General features: G+C 37.1%; 1 protein-coding gene and 1 pseudogene across 3 annotated transcripts in view; both read left to right on the top strand.

Annotated features, from left to right (window-relative positions):
* The first annotated feature begins 8,849 nt into the window (after positions 1-8,849).
* The window catches only part of ZMAT3 (zinc finger matrin-type 3), a 33,518-nt gene continuing 20,093 nt past the window's right edge, over positions 8,850-22,274 (top strand). For 2 of the 3 annotated variants that reach the window (XM_011383155.2, XM_011383171.2), the window contains exons 1-2: positions 8,850-9,072; positions 12,511-12,836. In XM_011383155.2, coding sequence (XP_011381457.1) covers positions 12,567-12,836 — 270 coding nt within the window. In that variant the 5' untranslated portion in view covers positions 8,850-9,072; positions 12,511-12,566. Of the gene's footprint in view, positions 9,073-9,216; positions 9,336-12,510; positions 12,837-22,274 lie in introns of all 3 variants that reach the window. The other variant, XM_011383161.2, reaches the window with a different exon arrangement.
* LOC111734424 lies at positions 16,580-16,698 on the top strand (annotated as a pseudogene).

Raw genomic sequence — 22,274 nt, forward strand, 5'->3', positions numbered from 1 at the left:
TAAATAAAGACCAGAGAGCTTCATCTCTCTGTCTCTGTCTCTCTCTGTCCCTCTCTGTGTCTGTCTTTCTCTGTCTCTCTGTCTCTGTCTCTCTCTCTGCCATGTGACAATACAGAAAGATGATGGATATCTGCCAACCTGGAAGAGGGCCCTTGTCAGACACTGAATCTGCTGGTACCTGGATCTTGGATTTCCCAGCCTCCAGAACTGTGAGAAATAAATTTCTGTTGTTTAAGCCACCTGGTCTGTAGAATTCTGTTATAGGAACCCAAAGTGACTAAGATACCCCTTAATCTAAACTGATGGCATAAAAACAAAATATTACTAAGGGAAAGCACTTATATGAGAAATCTACACAGTCAGAATTTAGAGTGTTCAGATATACTAGCATAATAGAGGATAATCTTTAGGGAAACTGGAAAGATGCTTCTCAAATTGGGGTAATGTTACCCCCACGATATACATATCATTGTGCTGGGGATACTTAAACCAAAGAATTAACATATCCTATCTTACTGAAGCATTAAATTGCCCTTAAGATTTTGGAGGAAAGTTGTGAATATTTTTTATTAAAACGTTTTGTCACACAAATCCACAAGAAAAATCAGCAGTTATCTTGTTTCATGGTTTTTTAAAACCAATTTTATGTTTTATATTTTTCAAATTATGAATATTTTAATATTCTTATATACCAGGAATTAGTGGGGAATTTGGACTTTTGTATCATTGAAGAAACCTGGTTCATTTGCCCCTTTCCCCTCTCAATTGGTTGCATTGTTGCTGTGAGACAACTTCTTCCCTGTTATCCACCCCTTGTCCTCTGCCTCCAAAGTAGTGCTTAGAACTGGACCATATGATTTCTCAGCCTGCGGAGGCTCACACACTTTTAATATTTTGAAGAATGTGGTAGCTTTTTTCCAACCCCCTGAAATATTTGTTTATGTGTTTGTTTATTATTTTGATTATAAAAATAATTTTCTCACAAATCAGCTCAGCTTCCTAAAATAATTTCCCATAATCAAATCTTTTGTTTACAAATATGAAACTTCACTTAGTTTTACTTTCCATGGCAGTGGGTTCCATTCTAATACAAATATATTTGAAATTCTGCTTTAAAAATTACTGCACTATCTCTCTTTATCTTCCTAAAAATGTAATATTATACACTTAAAATTATATTTTTAATTAAGGCCACCCATTGGTGGTAGCAATGAGAATTTTGATGGATAAGCTTAAAACGAATGAATATGTATATTATTCATACTTAAATAAAGAACATAACTGAAATGGGCAAAGGTTGTGAGCAAATGGCATTGTCTCTGAAGACTCCCTCATTGGCAGAGAAAAAAAGAGCATTACCTCAATTATAGTAGTGAGAATCAGCAGTAAGAAACAGCAGTTAATCAAAAAATAGAATGTCTTCCGATGCTAGGCTATGTGCGATCGCACATTTACCTCAAAATTTTAATGTCTTAACATTACAATGGCTACTGTTAACATACAAACAATATAACTCGTCTCACTCGACCAGTCAATGTGGGTCCAGTGACTCTCTGTGGCAGCTCCGTTCCAAACAAGGACTCAGGGATATAGTCTGCTTTCAGATTGTGACTGTCTTCTGAAAACATGGCTTTCAGATTGGAAGATCATGTACTGCCTCTTAAATGCTTTTAGTTAGAAATGATATATATTATTTTCTTTTCCAGCCAAAGCTGGTCAGTCACATGGGCTAACCCTTAACTGCAAGTGTACTAGGAAATGTAGAGGAGCACATGTATATTTGGTGAGCAGTATATTATCTCTGCCATGGATGCTTCTCCAGACATGAGTCATTGTTATGGGGCGCAAAAGAGCTTGAACTTTAGTATGACTTATGAGGATAAACTTGGAGTAACTATATAAAACCACCCGTCTTTCAGTGGCTTTTTAACATCAACCACAGAAATTATGAAGAAAAATAACTAAAAATTTTAAACAAAGATGAAATAATTAAGGCTGCTTTTAAAATCAGTTTTAGAATTCTGTGGACAATGAAGCTATTAAATAGGAGAAAATCTAGTGAAGATTTGGTACTGTAGATTTGTCTGTTGCTTCAAAAATTGGTATCTAAGCTGAAACATTCTCAACATATGTACCCAAACAAATATATTATGTTGAAGACAAATATTGATCTAGCTTTTCATTGATTTTTATTTACTATTGTTTACATTGAGAATAATCGCAAAGTCACATTTATTTGCAAAGTGCAAACAAAAATATTTTCAACAAGATGTGTGAATTTTTAAAGAACAGAATAGCAACTGAAATGGAGTGAAATCTATCACATATAAAGCTATGGAGGTGCTTATCTCCTGAATTTGATAGCTAATAGTGCATTCTTTACTGAGAAAATTTTATGTGAAAAATTTTGCCTCTTTAGTTTAATAGAAAGGTAAAAATGATAAATTGTGAATGTTTTTACTGTAAACAATAGCATTGTTTCAATGAAAAATGAATTTTGAGGGTATATGAAGAAAAATCTTGAAGATCATGAATTATTTGACTTTTAAATTCACATGTGATAAAAATTAAAGCTTTATTGGTAAAATCTCACTTTCGTCACTGAAAATGTCTTTTGGCAAGTAATCCCAAAATTGTAAAATATACTGACCCTGGATTAAGGAACATATTAGTCTTTCTTATTTCACTAGTGACTTGTTCTCACAAAATGTCTGACATTAGCCTCAAAGTTATTCTGGTTGCATTCTAATTTTGCAGCTGCATTCTGTCTCCTCTTGATTTTTCTTCATAGCTTGCTAGTAGTAAAAACAAACAAACCTCTTGTCATCTATATCTATATATTTATGTGATTCTGGGGTCTCCAAAATATTGTTACCTCAATAGAGAAGAGAAAATTAACAAGAAATTGAAAACATGTTTGATAGGGGCTTGTCTCAAATTTTGCAAATTTGATGCATTCACTCCTATAGCATTTTGTCCATTTACCACAAGACATGCTTTTACTCATTTTTCCCTGGCAGTAACTAATTTAAAACATTTTTTTCTATAGTCAAACGCAAAATAGGATGCAACAGTTCTAATAGGTAAATGTTTATTTTGGAGCTCCCTATTGGCTTGGCCAAGATTGTCAGATCTGCATTGTTGTTCGAAGGCTTTTCTTGCCCAATCCTGATTTACTTCAACCTTCCAGTGAACTTCTTGCACTCCTAATATCACCTCAGTGTCTGCTTTTTCAAGGACCTGAAGTGATGCAGTAAGGCACCAGTACGAAGACTGGGGATTGGACCATTCACCGTTTGGCTGGCAATGACAGCCCATCCCAGGTGGTATATGAGGCAAAGGTAGTTTCTAGCACAAATTGGCAGCTAAATTGCTAACACTTTCCTAGTAAAAATGTTCTTGTAGAGAACACCTTGGCTGGTACAATAATTCAGGCTTTTGAAAAGTTTCAAGGTGGTGGTGGGTGGACAGTGCACACAAAGATGTGAAATTGGATGGCTGGTATTGCTTTGCATTGCTGCCCTACAGAAGGGATAATGTAATGTTGAGGGTATTTAATAAATATTTGAAAAACAACTGTGAAGTTCATAGAGTTTCTTTGGTAACTACAAAAGGTCTTTATTTCATGTATTGGGAAAGCAGAAATTGCTAATGTTAAACTGACTAATGTTAAAGAACACTAACCCTGGAATGGCCTATTTCTTCAATAGCTTGGAAAATACCAATAGTAGATGGTGCCATTTGATAAGATTTTTAAAAAGCTAACATTTACTTGAAAATATTCTACAATTTTATCATATATTTATAGGCTCATAAAATTTCATATTTGGATATGACCTCAGATATGTAACCCAAAGTCCTTATTATGTAAATATGATGATGCTCAAAGCTATTAAGCGACTTATCCACAATCACTTAGGAAAAGAGAGTCACAATTATGACAACTATCTAGGTTTCCTGACTCCTAGTCCAGTTCTTCCCTTTGGCTTGTAGTAGTTACCAATTGACCCATTGAAGTAGCTAGTACTTCATAGCAATACCTCTTTCTCTGAGCCCCTGCCTCTCTGACAAGAGGTAATAGATCCAAAGATGAACATCTGATACACTCTTGTCCAAATAAATTCTGTTAAAATTTGGAACAGAAAGAGCTTGAGACCTAGTCTTCTCTGATGGTGGAACTTTTAAGCTGTGAAACTTGGGAACTATTGGCACCTAAATCTCCTTACTGATGAGAACAAGACTGCAGTGAAAGAGAGTGAAGTCTATTTACCCTAGGAGAGAAAGAGATCTGCGTGCGTGTGTGCGAGCGAGGGAGAGAGAGAGAAATTCCGGGTAGCATCTGAGTCTTTGGATCCAGGAGTCCAGCTGCCTTTCTTCCTTCCATGCTTTCTGCCCAAATTAGTTTTGTTCTTCTGCTATTGCCACCAAGAAATACACATACTGAACAACTATAAGGTTTATAGCAATATTCTAAGTTCCCAAGGAGAGGCAAATCAATGCTGAGCCTCTACCATGTTGGGTACTGTACATATATTATATTTTTTTTATCCCAGCAATCCTATAAAGCTGGTCTTATTTTCTCCATATTTCAGACTAGGGACTTGAGACTCAGAAAGAACCCATGCTAGGTTAGAAGCATCTACATAGAATTTGAATTCAGATCACCAAATTCCAAAGTCTGTACTTCTTTCAACAAGTCATATTGTCTTAAATTCTGTGTGATTTGTTTTGCTACTCAAAGTGCGGTATAGAGCCTGGCAGTGCTGGCATCACCTGAGAGCTTGTTAGAAGCACAGAATTACAGTCCTGACGTCATACCTGTTGAGACATTATCTGCATTTTAACAAGATCCCTAGGTGATTTGTACATATATTAGAGTTTGAGAAGCTCTGATTGAGTGAAAAGCTCTGGAATCATTTTTCTCATCTGTAAAATGAGTAAATCAATATCTACCTCACTGGAGTTGTTGTGAGGATTATGTGAGTGAGATAGGATATGAAAACCACTACTACAGTGCCTAACACAATAGGCTCTTATTATAAGTTAGTGTACATCCTTTTCGACATTAAAGAAATGTGTCATTCTTCCCATTATTGGATAGCAATGATACACACAAAAATTGTTGATAAGAATATATGAAAAAAAAAAAGAATATATAGATACATAATGAATAGGTATTTCTCCCAAACAGAATAGTGACTATGAGGGTGAAGGGTCAGGAAGAAGTGTGGTTTGGCTTTCTTTGTCATAATAGCTGTGCAAAATTGAGTTCACATTAGTGTTGACAATGACAATGGCAAAGAAACTGTCAGAAGCTAACTGGTCTGAATAAGGGAGATGTATTATTAGAACAAAAAATAACTCCAGTATTTTTTAGAATTGGCAGAGAAGTTGTGCAGCTTGTGAGAAGGAAAAGGATATTAGGTCAGGAAAGGAATATGGAGTTTTTAGGAAAGTAGCTAATTATTTCCACTGCTTGGAGATCTTAAGACCTAAATTGAATAATCTGACAATCACAGGTTACAGAAAAGGAATACGATTGCTATCATCTTAAAAGTATTTATTTTCTCTCTTATATAGTGCTAAATCTGCCCGCAAGAAAGAGTGTAATTTTAGTAATAGTACAAGCAGATAATAAAGTTACTTTAAATGTTTGAGTATAATAAGACTATATTTATATGCCAGCAATAATTACTTAAAATAAAATAGTTTTCATTTGCTAAACAAAAAAGCATATTTTCCCTATTTCAATAATAGTGATAATATATCAAATATTGTACCTATGATGAAGAAAATCACAAAATCTTATTGGAGGACAAGGGAGTCTTGAATCATTGTAGAGTGGTTGGAAAGAGAATATTGTAAAATTTTAGCTTCTCTCCGGATTAACTTATAGATTTGTTACAATTCAGATGAAAATCTCAAGGGAGTTTATCTTGAGGAATTTGACAGTGTGATTCTAAAGTTAATCAGAAAGTATTAACAACAAAGAGCAGGCAAGAACTTAAAAAAAAAGTAAGATATATATTTTTATTTTTATCAAATAATCTGTGTAGTTTAAAGAATTTTGAAAAGGGAGAGGCTTCTATTAGGGATCTTTGCACAACAAATTAGCCCAAATTTAACATCTTAAAACAGCATTAATTATCTCACATCATGTGATTGTTAATTTTATGTGTCAACTTGACTGGATCACAAGATGCTCACATATCTGCTGTCTTTGAAGGTATTTCTGGAAGAGAATAGCATTTGAGTATTGGTAGAGTAAAGCAGATTGCCCTCTCAGTGTTGGTGGGCCTCATCTAAGCTGTCGAGGACTGAAGAGCTATCTCCATAGCTTCTTTCAAGCTAATCCTTGGGACTGGGGATGGGGGGAGGTATAAACTTCTTGGGGATATACACCAATACCTCTTGGGTGAGAAAATTTGTTCCCCTGTGTTTGTGGCAGATTACATTACTGTTTACAATTAGCCACCACACCACCCTCTTGTAAGAAGATTATAATCCATGCCCACTGCCATGTAATTTGCCTATGGAAGCAGTTGACTTCTCCACTGACTTGGGGTTTGACCGTATGAAAGGCTTTGGCCAATGGAATTTGAGTGGATGTGTTGTGACACATTAGGGAAGCAGCTTTAAGAGGTCTCACATGTTTCTCCCAGCTCTCTGGCTTTTCTCATTTGCCACGAGAATTGCTAAGTCCCACATAGGGGTTGATTCTTCAGCTCGGGACCTGGAACAAGACCCAGGGAGCTGCCCTGCAGCATGTAATATAAACAAGAAATAAACCTATGTGGCCATAAGCCATTGAGACTTTGTGGTTGTTTGCTTTTACAGCAAAATGACCAATTCATTGTGGCATAATTTATTTTTTCTTGCTGAAACTCATGAAGTACAGCTATTTCAACACAAAACCTCTGATTTATGAGACTATTGTTACTGCCATGAGGTTCGAATGTCTATTAAGCAAACCTCTGAGAATTGCCTTCTTATTACTCCCTGAGTCAGGGAAGGAAATGCACTCATTGTCTGAGAAAAGTATATGACTAGGTATAGAGGACATGGAAATGTATCTATGTGCAGAGCTATAGGGTGGGGTACCTCAGTTAATATTTCAGATTTTTACCCTGACATAAAAAATGGCATAAAACAGTAAAATAAAAATGTGAAAACTCTAATACATGTATCCTTCCTGCACTCGAAGAGTTTATAGGGCAGATGAGTAATCTCTTTAAGTAAGTATAGTATGAGGCAATAAATAATAGGCATGTTAGCAAGGTGTGCAAAGAAAGTGCTATGGAAGCTCATCAGAAAAGAGGCCTAGAAGGATAGGTAGAATTTGGAAATGCAGGGTTGGGGGCCAGAGCATTTTGCACTCAACCTGTAGATCTAAATCACAGAGGCAGGAAAGTGAGTGGCATGGATAAGGAGGGCCCAGTAAGTAAATGTGAGCGATTCTGTTTTGTTCAGTGTTTAGGAAACTGATGCGAGGTTAGGTTGGAAAGGTAAGCGGGGGCCCTGTTGTGGTCCTAGCTAAACAGTGTTGATTGTCAAGTGGCTAAAGAACATGCAGTAAAAGGGCTGAAGAGTGGATTTCAGCAGCATTTATTTTAAAAACAATGTAGCCATTTAGAATTTTAACACTTAAAGTATGCATACATAAACAGGAGAATCAATTCAGATAAATTGTTTTCAACTCAGGCACGACCTGTTATGCGCCCCAAATGGCCTGTGTACACTAGCTGTGTGTGTATGGTTGCTAAACAATCATTGTGTTTATGAAGTCATTTCTGGAAAACAGCCTACCTGTTTTTTTAGTAGTGGCATTGGATGGTGTTTTCAGCCAAACAGCTTTAATTTCCTGTAGTAGTTTGCCCATTACTAGGGCACATCTTGCTATATACTTAGATCTCCTTGACATTTTAACTAACGATTAAAAAATAAGCAGTTAAAAAATAAGCATACAATGTAAACGTACTTAATGACACTGAACCGTACACTTAAAATGATGAAAAGTGGTAAACATTTATATTTTACCATAATACCCCCTCCCTGAAAATTTTCCTATGGGAGAATTTACAAATTAATAGAATTTTAGAGCTGGAATTTCCTCAGCTTATCTCTCAATGTCAACCCTGAAGGTGTCAAAGTTGACTATAAGAGGATGTGACATTCTAGCGTTAGCCAATCTCTTTCTGGTTTTTCCTGTCTTGCACGTGAGGCTTCAGGAGTCAGGAAAATGTCTTCTCTATGTCTTTCCCATGTGAGTGTAGGGGATAGGGCAAAAGGGTGTGTGTGTGTGTGTGTGTACGTGTGTGTGTGTATGTACGTGTGTGCGCGCGTGCGCGCGCACTAGTACGATTTGAGACCACTAAGCAGGTAGCCACACTCTGCTTCCTCCATCCTGGGGAAAAGTGCAGTTTAAAGGATCCTGGACATTTTGGGAGCGCCACTCAGCAACTTTAGCCGACAAACAGCAGACTGAGGGCGCGGCTGGAATGAAAAGGCTTTGGATCTCAATGACAGTAGATAAAAGTTGGAATAGCTCTGGCCAGGCTTCTGCTCTGAATCAACTTTCCAGGCTATATGACGAACAGCTCTCAGGACCTGTCCACTGGCGTTGGCGGTGGTGCATTCTCCTTTTGACTTGCACCTTTGTCTACCATTTCCGCCCAGCGCTGCTGAGCTCGCAGTGTCAGTACCTGTCCACCCGGCACCCGGCGCGCCAGGGATGCTGGAGCCTCTGGAGCCGCCGCCGCCGCCGCCGCTGCGCCGCAGAGCCAGCTCCGCCAAGCACATGCGCAGTGGCGACGCCGGGCAGGCGCCTTCAGTCTCTTCTTCCCCCGCCTCCTGGTTCCGCAGTCACTTCCTGCAGCTGTTTCCCTGTGGGTCGGGTTGGACTGACTTTTGAGTCAGCCTTCAGCTGCGGAGAGGGCTCGGCTGGGGCCAGCTGAGAAAGTTGCACCGAGGGAGGCGGGGTTGAGCCCGGCCGAGCCGGCGCGCAGGGCAGACAGCGGCGGGCGTCCCTGGCGGACGCGGCGCCCAGATCCTCGGTGCGTCCGCGGGGTTCCGGTAAGTGCGGGCGATCTGGAGCCTCGGGGCATTGAGGAAGAGCTAGGACCTGCGGGGACTAGCGGTTCCTTTCCGCTGCGATCTTTCCACCTGCCCTTCACGTGACAGGCTTGCGCTGCTTTTATTTATCTGTTTGTTTTTAAGACTTTCACGTGCTCCATTTGGATCATCTAGGCGGGCAGCTGCGTTGGCCCTCGCGCTGGCCGCCCCCCTCTCCTGGGAGACGGGATTCCATCTTTCGTGATGGCATCCTTGAGATTGAGGTGCGTGTGTGTGCGCGCTTGTGTGTATGCATGCACATTTTAGGAATGTAAGGTATATGTGGGCGATGCTGAAGTATGTGTAGCTTTCATTCAATATGTAAGCGAGGCCCTAGGGTTAGGCACCGTTGAGACTGGAAAACATTCGCCAGTTTAGCAAGGCCTCGTCTCCCCCAGATTCCGGCGTTCTTTAGAGTCTTCCTTATATGATATACCTTACCTCAGCTGATTATTTTTCTGTTTTTCTCTCATGCCTTCTGGCTGCGTTCTGATGGCCTCTGAATAATGCTCACCGTCTTTCCCTCATTTCCAGAATTTCCAATTACAGACTTACCTAGTTTGCTGGGGTGCCAGCAACCTTTTCCTTTACACTGTTCTTTTTGTAGATTTCTCCAGATGAGAAAGTGATTGTCTTAAACACAGTATGTGAAGGGTAGGCCCCAGTCCAACCACGAAAACTATGCAATGATCATTATTTTTCTTTAAACAGGGTACACCATGAAGCTTTGATTTTTCTTTATTGTCCCTTCAGACCTTTCCAAACCGGGACATTAGTCACCATAAATCCTTCATTTATGCCATTTGAAGCATCAAATAGATTGGTTTTTATGACCTGAAGAATATTTACATCAGCCGTCAAGTTAGTTTCTTTTAATCTAACGCAGTAGTGAAATGGATCTGAGTCACATATGCTTTGGTCTCTCTATATTCCACCATTCGTGCTTTCACTGAAGGTTTGGGTTTGTTTCTTTTAGATTTGTATTTTATGTTAACTTTTGTTTGCAAGCATACTAATACCTGATATAATTGTCATGCATTCTTTTTGGGAGTTGACATCATTTTGATTGTTGAATATTATAAGAATTTTGGAAGATTTAGCTGTACTTTAAAAATTATAAAGATAAATGCGATAATGGGTAAGTCTGTACCTGGTGAGAATTTTTTTCTTCAATTTGGGGGATTTTATCACCTCTGGAAGAGGGCTTCTTGTGAAGGGCCTTTGATGGAAATCTGTAGGCAACAATGGGAGACATACTAGAATTTCCTCAAGCTTTCATAAAACAAGTCCAGACATGTCTAAACAATTGGTAGCGTTAGATTTTCAGTTTATATTGATGATTTCCTTTATCTAGATGTTTTGACACCCTCCTCTACCATTTCACTTCTGAACTGGCAGCTTATTTATGTCAATTTGGTATCAGTGTGTCTCTGTACAGGTAGAATGTGTAGTCTTTCAACAGTATGAATTATTATAATTCAGTAGTTAAACTTTTTGAAAAAAGTGGTCTTTGTCTTTTTAGTTTTCCTTCTAAAAATGTCCATAGATCTGTCTTTGCTTTCTGAATGTGTATGCTTGATTTAATTGAGAGGAATAATACGATTACAGACAACCTGACTTTTCAAATGTTCTAAATCTGTATTGCTTCTTTTTCTGTTCCCAGAGATATGGACAGCAGACTTCTCCTTAAGAATAAAATATTATTGTTTTTCTAAGTGTTATGATTAATATGAAGTATTGTTAAATACTCTGACTAATAATTATGTACTTTGCTCTTGAGTACATTATTTCCTTGTTGCATTGATATCCTCTGCTTCCCCCAAATCCTGAATTTAGTATAAAAGTTGTTACTTGACTGTAATTTCCAAGTGTGTGTACTTATTAAATGTGCTAAAAGAGACTTATAACTTTTCAAAATTTACTTGGTTAATTTTAGTCAATCTGTGCACATATTTCAGATGGCAAATTTCAGCAGCTTAAAATAGCTATATTCTCTTGACCAAGAAAAGAGGTTTTAATAGTATTGAGAGAGTGGAAGGAATATTGGATTTTGAAATACAGATTTTAACTTGGGTTAATTAGAATCATGGTAACTCAAAGTGTGTACTGCGGTTCATTTTGAGATATTCAGGGTTAGAAGATGCCATCTGGGTGGGAGGCAGGAGAAATCATAGATAAAATTGAAGAGGGATTGGACTATATTGGGTCTTTTCTGAGGGAAACACAATAGAGACTATCAGTTTAATAAGAAAGGGAAAGGAAATAGCTGAAAGACAAGAACTGGAATTATATTGGGGCTGTGGTAGTGTGATCTATTTCCTCATTGGACATTTATGTGCTACATTATTTTGTACAGGTAATTTACCTTTAGAAGGAGAGGAAATCTGATTTTATAGTGGACCCATGAATATATTCTAAGGCTATAGGAGATGAGATCCTAAACTCAAGGGCCTACAGAGAGCAGAGAAGTAACACGAATACAGGCAGCAGGCTGAGTGGGGATTGAGGTGGCCTGGAGAAGTCAGGCTTGGCTCTCAGGGGCACTACCCTTAACCACTACCTAGCTAATTCTTGCCCATGTAGCACCATGTGCCAAGTGTGCCAGATCATCCTTTGATCAAGAGAAGACACGAATATCTTGATTTTTAAATGTTGATGACTAATTCAATTTAAAAAATGAAAGCAAAACAAAACACTGTATATTCTAAACAGAGCACATCTGTGGCTGCATGGCCTACAGGCTATTTGCTTGCAATGACTCTGCTGTGAGGAGTCATTGGCTCAACTATTTAAGTGTTACTCATTGATCAGAAGGTACACTTTAAAAAAAATTTTTGTCACAGGGTAACTCTGAGTTATTCCTAGAGTTCCTTGGTATTTTAGTTAGAAAGTGCTTTAAGGATTCTGAGAAGTGACACACTTTATTTCATTCTTTTTGATGTCATTTGGATAGAAAGACTAGTTTGGATGGAAAGGAGACATTTACTAAGGTTCTTAGCTGGTCGAATTTTGTCTATGCATGATTATCAAGAGTGTTTAAATGTAAGAGTGCCTGAGGGAAGGGGTCTGGACTAGGTGACCTTTGATGTCCATTTCGGCCATGTGACTTTTAGATTTAATTAGTCATGGATGCAGTACTATTAGTGTTCATGGGCTAGAGGGACCGTAGTTGGAGCTGTGCCAAGCATTATAAGCCAAAGCTATAAAGCAGCTCTCAGTGGAAGAGCGTTATGTCAACGTGGAGTAACAGATAGGGGAAGTCTGCTAGATGAGGCAAAAAGAAAAAAGTCCTAAAGATTGTTTGGGGAAGTAGAGGAAGGGGTAAGGTGGTGTGATCATTTACATGTTATATAGCTGAGGACATATTTTTAAGTGAGTGTATTTTTGCTGTTGATTCAGATCGAAGACCTGACTTCTGCTTGCCCATTGGATTATGTCCAAGGCTTTCGTACCCAATGATCCTCTTGCAACACGCCGGGCTTTCTCTGCCTAAGCGGCCCTCATCCTCTCCTCCTATGTCAGTGGCCACCAGGTCTACAGGAACCTTGCAGCATCCGCCCCAGAAGCCTTTTGGGCAGGAGGCTTCCTTACCTCTGGCAGGAGAAGAAGAGTTACCTAAGACAGGGGAGCAAGACTCTGCCCTGGAGGAGCTATGTAAGCCCCTGTACTGCAAACTCTGTAATGTCACCTTGAACTCAGCGCAGCAAGCCCAGGCTCATTATCAGGTAAGGAAAGAAAAGAAAATCAAGCATTTAGTGGGAGAACATTTTAGGACTTTGCCCATTTTGGAGTTGTCTCTCCAGACATGACTGATTGTGTCTGGAGTAATCAAGATGGCTTAGTGAACAACGAAGTATGAGTTTATTTGACTAAAAGCTTAATGTTCCTACTTTAGAAGAAAGCATCCTTTTTTTTTTTTTTTTTATAGAATGTGGTCTTAACCTTCTATATAGTTAGCTGTATGGCATTTGATAGCTTACCTGTCATTATCTGTGTTGATGTACAAACCTGTGATCCTAAGGAGAACAGGTATTTAGAGCATGACATACTAAACTCAGTTCAATGTCAAGAGTGCTTAGAAGAATTAGTCTTATAAATATTCTCTTCTAGCTAATATAGTTTGCATCAGTTCAAGGTGATCTCTGTCTATGAATCTTATGCTTTTCTTTTTTTGATTTCTGACTCTCCTTAAATATCCTGTCACTGCTAAGGACAACACAGATATCTTTTTCTGTGTGAGAATAAAATGACATTGGAGTATTGAGAAATCAGTGTATAACTTTCACTTATAAGAAGTATACACTGATTTCTTTTAGTCTGTTAGTATGAGCTGATAATTATTTCTAAGATTTAAAGCTTTCATCTCTATGTAGAATAGCTAGTGGAAAAGACGATTTTAAAGAGTATTCCTACATTAGAACAAATAGAAAATTAAATTTTGGCTAGGAAGAGAGTACAGTATTTCTTTTAATTCTAGAGTGTTGTCTGTTTAAAATGATAACATTCCATTTTTGGGAGAAAAGAGACCTGAGAAGTAATCAAGGCCAAATGCCACCGAGTAAAAGGGTGTCTTCTGGGTCATCATTGATTTGACTGGTTATTCTCTCCAGGAATATCTGCAGTCATAAGTCAGTATGATAGGAAGATGACTTACACAGCTATTTCTTCTATCATGCCACTATAACTTTCTCCAGCTTCAACTTTTTACTTATTCTGGGTGTAAATTTTCTTTTCTTTTCTTTTTTTTTGTTATGTTTTGATCCTAAAGACTTCATAACTGTATATGTGAAGTATTTTGATGATATATTGTTATCTCTGGGATTTAAGAAAAGATATTGCTTCCCTGGAGTTCCTTTTGTTTGGGTTTGTTTTGCCTTCAGGTGCAAAGGGTTGAGTTACTTAGATCTCCCTGATCTTGACACATGTCATCATTGTGCCATGTTATATACTGGTTTTGTTATTACATTTTCCCCAACTCCCACTCATTTCCTCTGTACCACTTCCCACCACAGTGGTTTGATACAAGGTCTTCCTATGCCAGTTTAACCATTTGAGGGGAGTCTGTTAGGATGATCCACCTCAAACCCAAAACTTTATGCTACCTTTCCTCTTTATTTATTACTGTGGAATGTTTAGTTTTATAGCCTAAGACTCACTGAAATATCAAACTTGGGTTTTAAAGTTTTGATTTTTAGCTATATAATGCCCCTAATAAATCATTAACTTGGGAGCAAACCTACTTGTGTGCCTTTTAAAGAAGAGTTGTCTACTTTTATGAGGGAAGACTCTTGGGCATTGTGTAATTTTAACATGTATGTGTGGATTATACCTATACCACCTGCCTTTTTTTTTTTCCTCCTGACATCATTTGTGTCTCTATAGACAGTGATGGATACTTCTGGTTATGCATAGAAAGAATACAGTTTGAGCAGAGTCATTGGAGTACAAGCCTTAAGGTAGATAAGAAACAGAATCAACATTTATTTAGATTTTTTTTATCCTATGTTGTGCATGTGTACTCTGAATTTTTTAGTTGACAAGATTAGTAATTATACTTAATTTCAGCCCTGTTAGTCATACACAGTGAATATATAAATTAGAAAATATGAGAAAAGGGAAATAAAATTTTAGTAAATTTCTCAATAATCAGAATTATTAAGTGTAAAAGTTGGAGGAGAAGGAACAGACTGTCATAGGGGACAATTTAAGCAGTAAGAACTAGGGTAAAGATAGAGTAAAAAAGTAGCAAGTGGTATTAAGAAAGTAGAACCTAATAGAAAATGAAAAGTTTGAGTGTAATAATAGCATGCTTCTAAGATCTTAGAAGCAAAGATTTGAATGAAACCAATGTAATTGGTAATTCTTAAGGAAGGAGAAGTTTTTCATAGGAAGATAAGGCAAGCATTTAATGTATAAAAGTATAGAGTGATTTCATTAGGAGAACAGAGAAGAAAGCTAATCTTAGAAGTGAAATCTGGATTTCAACAAGATAGAAAATGGTCAAGATGAAAGAGTGTGGATCAAGAGTATCAGAATAATAAATAATCAGAGCATGAACATAACCTAGAGGTGAACCAACATAGAAGCAAAGCATAGAATGTTAGCCTGAAAGATGCATCAAAGGCTACATAGAGAGTATGTAAATAGGCAGTGATTCTTAAAGAAGTCCCTTTAACATTTCTTGTAATACTGGTTTGGTGGTAATGAACTTCAGTTTTTCTTTGTCTGGAAAGCTCTTTATTTGTCCTTTGGTTCTAAATGGTAGCTTTGCCAGGTAGAGTAATCTTAGTTGTAGGTCCTGGCTTTTCATTGCTTTGAATATTTCCTGCCAATCCTTCTGGCCTGCAAAGTTTCTGTTGAGAAATCCATTGACAGTTTTATGGGAGCTCCTTTGTAGGTAACTAACTGCTTTCCTCTTTCTGTTTTTAAGATTCTCTTTGGCTTTAACCTTTGGCATTTTAATTACGATGTGTCTTAGTATGGGCCTCTTTGGGTCCATTTTGTTTTGGGACTCTCTGTACTTCCTGGACTTGTATGTTTATTTCCTTTGCCAGGTTAGGGAAGTTTTTAGTCATTATTTCTTCATATAGGTTTTCAATCCCTTGCTCTCTCTCTTCTCCTTCTGGTACCTCTATAATACGAATGTTGTTATGCTTGATATTGTCCCAGAGTCCCCTTAAACTATCCTCATTTTTTTGGATTCTTTTTGCTGTTCTGATTGGGTGTTTTCTGTTACCTTGTCTTCCAAATTGCTGATTCAGTATCCTACTTCATCTAATCTGCTGTTGATTTTATTTAATGCATTCTTCATTTTAGTTATTGTATTCTTTATTTCTGACTGATTCTTTTAAAAAGAAGAAAAAATTAAAAGTATGAGTAAGAGATATCACAAAAACATTCTCACTGACTAAGGTGAACACATAATAAAAGCAGTGGATCAGCTAACACTGAAAGCTAGTACAAAGGTTAAAAGGCAAAAGTGTAGGGAGAGCATGTGTAATTACAACAGTAAATTAAGGGATAAACATAAAACACACAAAAGAAGTAAAAAATAATGCCAAAAACTTAAATGTGGAGGAATGAGTTAAAATGGTAGTGAAAATAGAATATGTTAGAACTTAAGCAACCGTCAACTTAAAATAGACTGCTAGAAACATAGCTTGGTATGTTTGAAGCACATGGTAATCACAAACCAAAAATTGACAAGAGATATACAAGAAATAAAGAGAAAGAAATCCAAACACAATACTAAAGTCATCAACATAGAAGAGAGTAAGAGAGTAAGGAACAGAGGAGCTACAAAAGCATTCAGAAAACAGTTAATAAGATGGCAATAACTATATATTTATCAATAATTACTTTAACTGTAAATGGATTAGGTGCTCCAATCAAAAGACGAATGGATAAAGAAAAAATAGTACATGTGAACAATGGAATATTACTTGGCCATAAAAAAGAATGAGGTCTTGTCTACGGCCATGCTACCCTGAACAAGCCCGATCCTGTCTGATCTCAGAAGCTAAGCAGGATCGGGCCTGGTTAGTACTTGGATGGGAGACCACCTAGGAAGACCAGGTGCTGTAGGCATAAAAAATAAAAGAAATAAGGGATCGTAAGCTGACAAGGTCCTTGCAATCTGTGAGGTCAACCAAGGGTTGCCTCGCCTTAAAAAAAAAAAAAAAAAAAAAAAGAATGAGGTTTTACCATTCACAGCAACATGGATGGACCTAGAGGGTATTGTGCTAAGTGAAATAGGTCAGACAGAAAAAGACAAATACCATATGATTTCATTTCTGTGTAGAATCTGAAAAACAAGCAAGACAGAAGTAAACTCATGCACAGATAAAACTGATGGTTGCCAGGTGGGAATAGGGTTGAAGAATTGAGTAAAAAAGATGAAAGGATTAAGAAGTACAGATTGGCAGTTATAGAATAGTCATGGTGATGTAAAGTACAGTTTAGGAAGTATAGTCAATAATTTTGTAATAATGATACATGGTGTCAGGTGGGTACAAGAGTTACCCAGGGTATACTTTGTAAGTTATATAAATGTCTAACCACTATGCTGTACACCTGAAACTAATATAATATTGACTGTCAACTGTAATTGGAAAAAAAATTTTTTCTAATCAACTGACAAAAAAGGCAGTGACCTAAAAAGGCTACTAAAGACAAGGGTAAGAGAAATGAGTAAGACTTACCAAGACTCAGAAATAGGCAGAACTGCAAGGATTGTTGACTAATAAAGTGGTTGATGAGATGGTAAAAGTAAAGTTTTATTTCAACTCTAAAAACCTTCTTTGTAATTTTTAATTTAGAGTGATACCAAGATTGCAATTTATTATTTTAGTTATGTGTGAGATAAAAGGGATCAGTGGTAGCCTGTTTGTAAACTAGAAACATGTTTGTATGAAGTAATAAATCACTGTGATTACATTACTCAAAAAAAATGTTCTAGTTATTTGACGCCATTGTTGAAATTGCAAAGTTTCAAATTGCCCGTGGTATTGTAAACAATTCTCAGTCTGGTTTGAGCAGTGTTACACTAGAGTCAGACTGTATCATGTTCCAGTAATCCAGGACACACAATGAAACTGCTCAATAAATGCTTCCCTTTAAAGCTCGCTACCATCTTTCCCTGACATCCTGATGTTCCCAAGCTGGTGCTGCCTGAGCAATACCCGTGTGTGTCTGTGGTCACCACAGACTTACTTTTATTCCCAAGATTGTTTAAACTGGTCAGTCTGCTTCAAAATACCCTTAGCTGTTCTTTTATTTTAAATGCAGTTGCCTGATTTTGCAGTCTCAAAATTATGGTTTTATTTATGTATAAATTTTTAAAAAAGCCTATGGAAGTAAAACATCTCTTCATTTTATTAAAATCTGCAAGCTTCAGGTTACTTAGGGCAAGCCTGGCATGGGGTTACACAACACTTAGCAGCATAAATGCCCAGAGGAAGAACCACTTTTGGATGGAAGGTCATTAACAGAATTTAAAAAAAGCAGAAAGCATAGATAAATTTTGCTAAGGCATCCACAGTTTAAAATAAAATCAACCAATTTATCTGCTAATTTACATATTTGAAAAAGAACCAGCTACTCAAAGTGCATTTCCAAAATTTGTCATAAACATGGATTTCTATTTGTGATATTTAGTAGCCAAATAACAACCTACACTATTAGATTAATTAGAGAGACAGAACACATTTAAAAAAGTAGTTCTAGCATTATGATGCTGAATATAGGAATTTTTTTTTTTTTTAAATTTATGTCTACAGCATCTAGTATTCCTAGGTGGTCTCCCATCTAAGTACTAACCAGGCCTGACCCTGCTTAGGAGATCAGACAGCGGGCTTATTGAGGGTGGCATGGCCATAGACCATGGACCATGGCTCTCTACTGGGACGTGAACCCAGGATCTTCTGCGTGTAAAGCAGACATGCTAACCGCTATACTATGGAACCACATCCTGAGTATAGGAATCTTAATTCATAATTCAAAGAGTGCAATTCGATGTTATGCCAAAATTTAAAGTACTGATTTTGGCACATACATTTGAACATTTATCATTTAGGTTTGGATGGCATGATCAGTAACTCTAATCTCAGCTAGTTTTTATGTTTTCAAAATTCTCTCATCTAGTTGTTTTCCCAATAAACTTGCAGTGAACTGAGATGGTCAAAATATACCTCCTTAAGGGACGGAAGCTCTCGATGACCCTGCCATTAGTAGGATCTCACCAGCTTCCTGCCTTCCCACCTGAGTCCACCTCTACTTTGTTTCTTCTTATTTCAGGATATCTCTTCTTCTATACAAGGCTTATTCTTCACCCTGTACTTTGGATTTCATCACGTGTCATCACTCTGTTCCTCCATCACATTAAAAGCATGCTTTCCATATAAATAAAAATAGCAACAGCAACCTTCCCTTTACTTTTAATCCCTCTTGTTAGCAACCTTTCCCTTCTCTCCTGTCCTTAGAGTTCTACCGGCTATAATTGTCCTCTTCACGTCTTTATTTCTAATTCATTCCTCTGCCCTCTGGTTTCCATTCCAATATTTTACTGAAATGGTCCTTTCCAAGGTCACCCATGATCAGCCAAAACTAGCTCTTTTTCACTTGACCTCTTTGTAGCATTGCCACTGGTACTTTGCTTCCTTAAAACATTTAAGATATTCTACTTAAAATAATGCCTATAGAACAAATGAAAAGCTAATGTCTTCTTGCTTCCTCACCCATCCCCTACCTTTTCTTCTCTATTCTCCTTTCCATCTTGAGTTGGCTATAGTTTTACTTTGACATCATCAAGGTTGATCACGTTTTTGTTTATAATCAAATTAAGTTTTCCATGCTCAATTTGCAGTTCGATTACAATTATTGAAAATCGACATTCAACTTTTGCATTCATAGCAGTAGGGGAATACTGTTCACTACAGAGCTGTTTCCTTCTCTATGTTTCCAGTGTCCTGATTCTGCTAAACAAAAGCTTTCACAGACAAAAGCTTTAGTAAAAGAGTTTATTGAGCCACATGCTAGCCAGGAAAAGGACCAGGTCCCAAGACATGCAGTCTAAACCACCAGCAGCAGGGCTAGGTGGACGAGACAATACATCTGCCATCCTGGGATTGATGGGACTTCTATACAATGAGTTTGGGAAAGAAAGATGTAAGTTGTTTTGAAAGAATTTACATTGGCTATAGATAAGAGGGGCAGGTGAAGGTGAAGGTGAAGAGGGGCTAGTTCTAGGATAGGTGCATAGTCCATAAGGAAGAAATGTTTGCTCTTTTTGGATTGGTGGTGGACATCAGTCCACAAAGTTCTCATGTAAGCAGGAAGTGGGGGTACCTGGTAGATGGTGATGCCTGGCTGTTCTCTTTATATAACTGAGGAAATAGCCACCGGGAAATTAATTCAAAGTTTCAGCATACATTTGGGAATGCAAGTTGTCTTTTGTTGGTTTTTGGCCTGCAGCTGTTAACCGATTAACTTCTCTTGTCTCTTCCTTCAATCCTCTGGCTTGCTGTAATTTAATGTAGGACATCTCAGAATTTTTTTCTTGTCAATTCTGTGCTACTCAAAAGAGATGTTGAAGTAGATAACCCCTTCTTGAATAGCAGCAGTTGCTCAAAATCATGTCCATTTTAGTTTGCTTCATATGTGGATTATGACTTTAAAATAGACTTGTTTTTCTTTGAGTTTCTGACACTTGAAAAAAAAAATAGAAGAATTTTATGCCTTTAAAAAGACTATCTACTAGCTTTTCTTTTTATTGGTTGCAATCCATTTCATTTATCTTCGTGAAACGTACTAATTCCCTGTTCTATTTTGGACTAGTTATTTCACATTTAGATGATGACTTAATTGTGTAGCTTTTTGTATTTCCTAGAGTTTTTCATTGCCTTTCTTCTTTTCCCTTCAATCTCTTATATCCTCATTTTCCCCTTCAAACTCAATCACATTATCTATTGTGTGGAACCCCCGTTTTGTCATTAGTCCTTCTGCTTGCTCCATTTTCATCTTGTTGACTTCTGGGTTTGCTGCATGGCTGTCAGTTTTGGACTTCTCTTCATTGTTTTCCCGCGTGGGCTACTATTTTCTAAATATGCATGTATATTTATTTATTAACTTTAAATCTTGTTTGTCTTCACATTACTTGAAGGAAGAATATACATAAATGTATATTATAACATATCTCCCTCTTTAAAATAAAGTGAGAGAGTAACGGGAAATAAATTTTTCTGAGCCATTGTATGTCTAAAACTGTTTGCATCATACTTTCATATTTGACCGTTTTGTGGGTGACTAACTTTAATTTTAATTTTAAGCCTTTTTTTCTGGAAGCATTTAGTCTCCTTTTTATCCTTGGTATCTGAAATTTCACAATGTTGGATATGTCTAGGTCTGGGTCTTTTTGCATTTGTCCTTGTCAGCACTAGTAGATCCTTTCAGTTTTCATACTCCTGTTCTCTGGAGCTCTGGGGAATTTTCTTTTGATACTATTTCTTTGACAGTATTGTTCTCTCTATATTTTTCTCTCTTTTCCTGGTAATTCTGTTAGCCCCATCTGGGACTAGCTGGATGAATTCTTTATATTGCTTATCTCTTCTCTTATCCTTCCTTTATTTCTTTATTTTAGTTTCTGAGAGGTATTCTTGATTTTAAAAAATTTTAACAGTGATATCTTTACTTTTAAGGATCTTTTGATTTCTTATTGTTACTTTTCCAATATCTGTTTTGTAGAGTATTAGTTAAGAACATGAAATCATGGACTTTGGGGTCAGACTAGTGTTCAAATCGTAGTCTTACTACTTACATGGTATATGATATTGGAAAGATTTCCTAACTTCTGTATGCCTCATGAAGCAGATGATGATGATGACAAGTTAATATGTATAAGATATTCAGAACAGTTTTGGTACCTGAGATATTTTTTAATATTGTTGAGTTTTCTTGGGGTGCACTGGAGCATGATGGCATGGGTTCTGGAACCAAATTGTCCCCAGCTCTGCCATTTACTTGTGGCTTTGGGCAAGATTTCTTTTTCTTTTCTTTTTAATTCGAATAACTTTTAACTTACCATCCAGTTCCAAAAATAGCACAAAAAATTCCTGCAGGCACCTCACCCAGATTCTCCAAATGTTAATATTTTACATAACACAGTGTAATTATCAAAATCAGGAAATTAATACTGATAACAATATTATCTAATCCACAAACTATTTACATTTCACCAGTTGTCAGCCGATGTCCTTTTTCTTGTTCCAGGATCCAATCCAGGATGAAGTTTTGCATGTACTTGTTATGTCTCTTTTAATCTGGGCAGGTTTTACTTTTTCTTTGCCTTTTTTTATGATCCTTGTAATTTTTGAAGAGCTGTTTTGTAGAATGTCCTAATTTGGGTTTGTTTGATTTTTTTGGTGTAATTAAGTTCAAGGTTTGTTTGTTTGTTTGTTTGTTTGTTTGTTTGGCAAGAATACCACAGAAGTGATATTGTGTCCTTCTCAATGTAACATATCAGGAAGGACATGATGTGAATTTTTTGCATCACTGGTGCTATTGATTTTGATCACCGATTAAGTTGGTTCTCTTTTGTAAAATTATCATTTTTCTTCTCATGCTTGATGAGTATTATGGGTAGTACTTCGAGACTCCGTGGATATTTT

Source organism: Pteropus vampyrus, unplaced genomic scaffold, assembly GCF_000151845.1.
Source record: "Pteropus vampyrus isolate Shadow unplaced genomic scaffold, Pvam_2.0 Scaffold14, whole genome shotgun sequence".
NCBI lineage: Eukaryota > Metazoa > Chordata > Mammalia > Chiroptera > Pteropodidae > Pteropus > Pteropus vampyrus.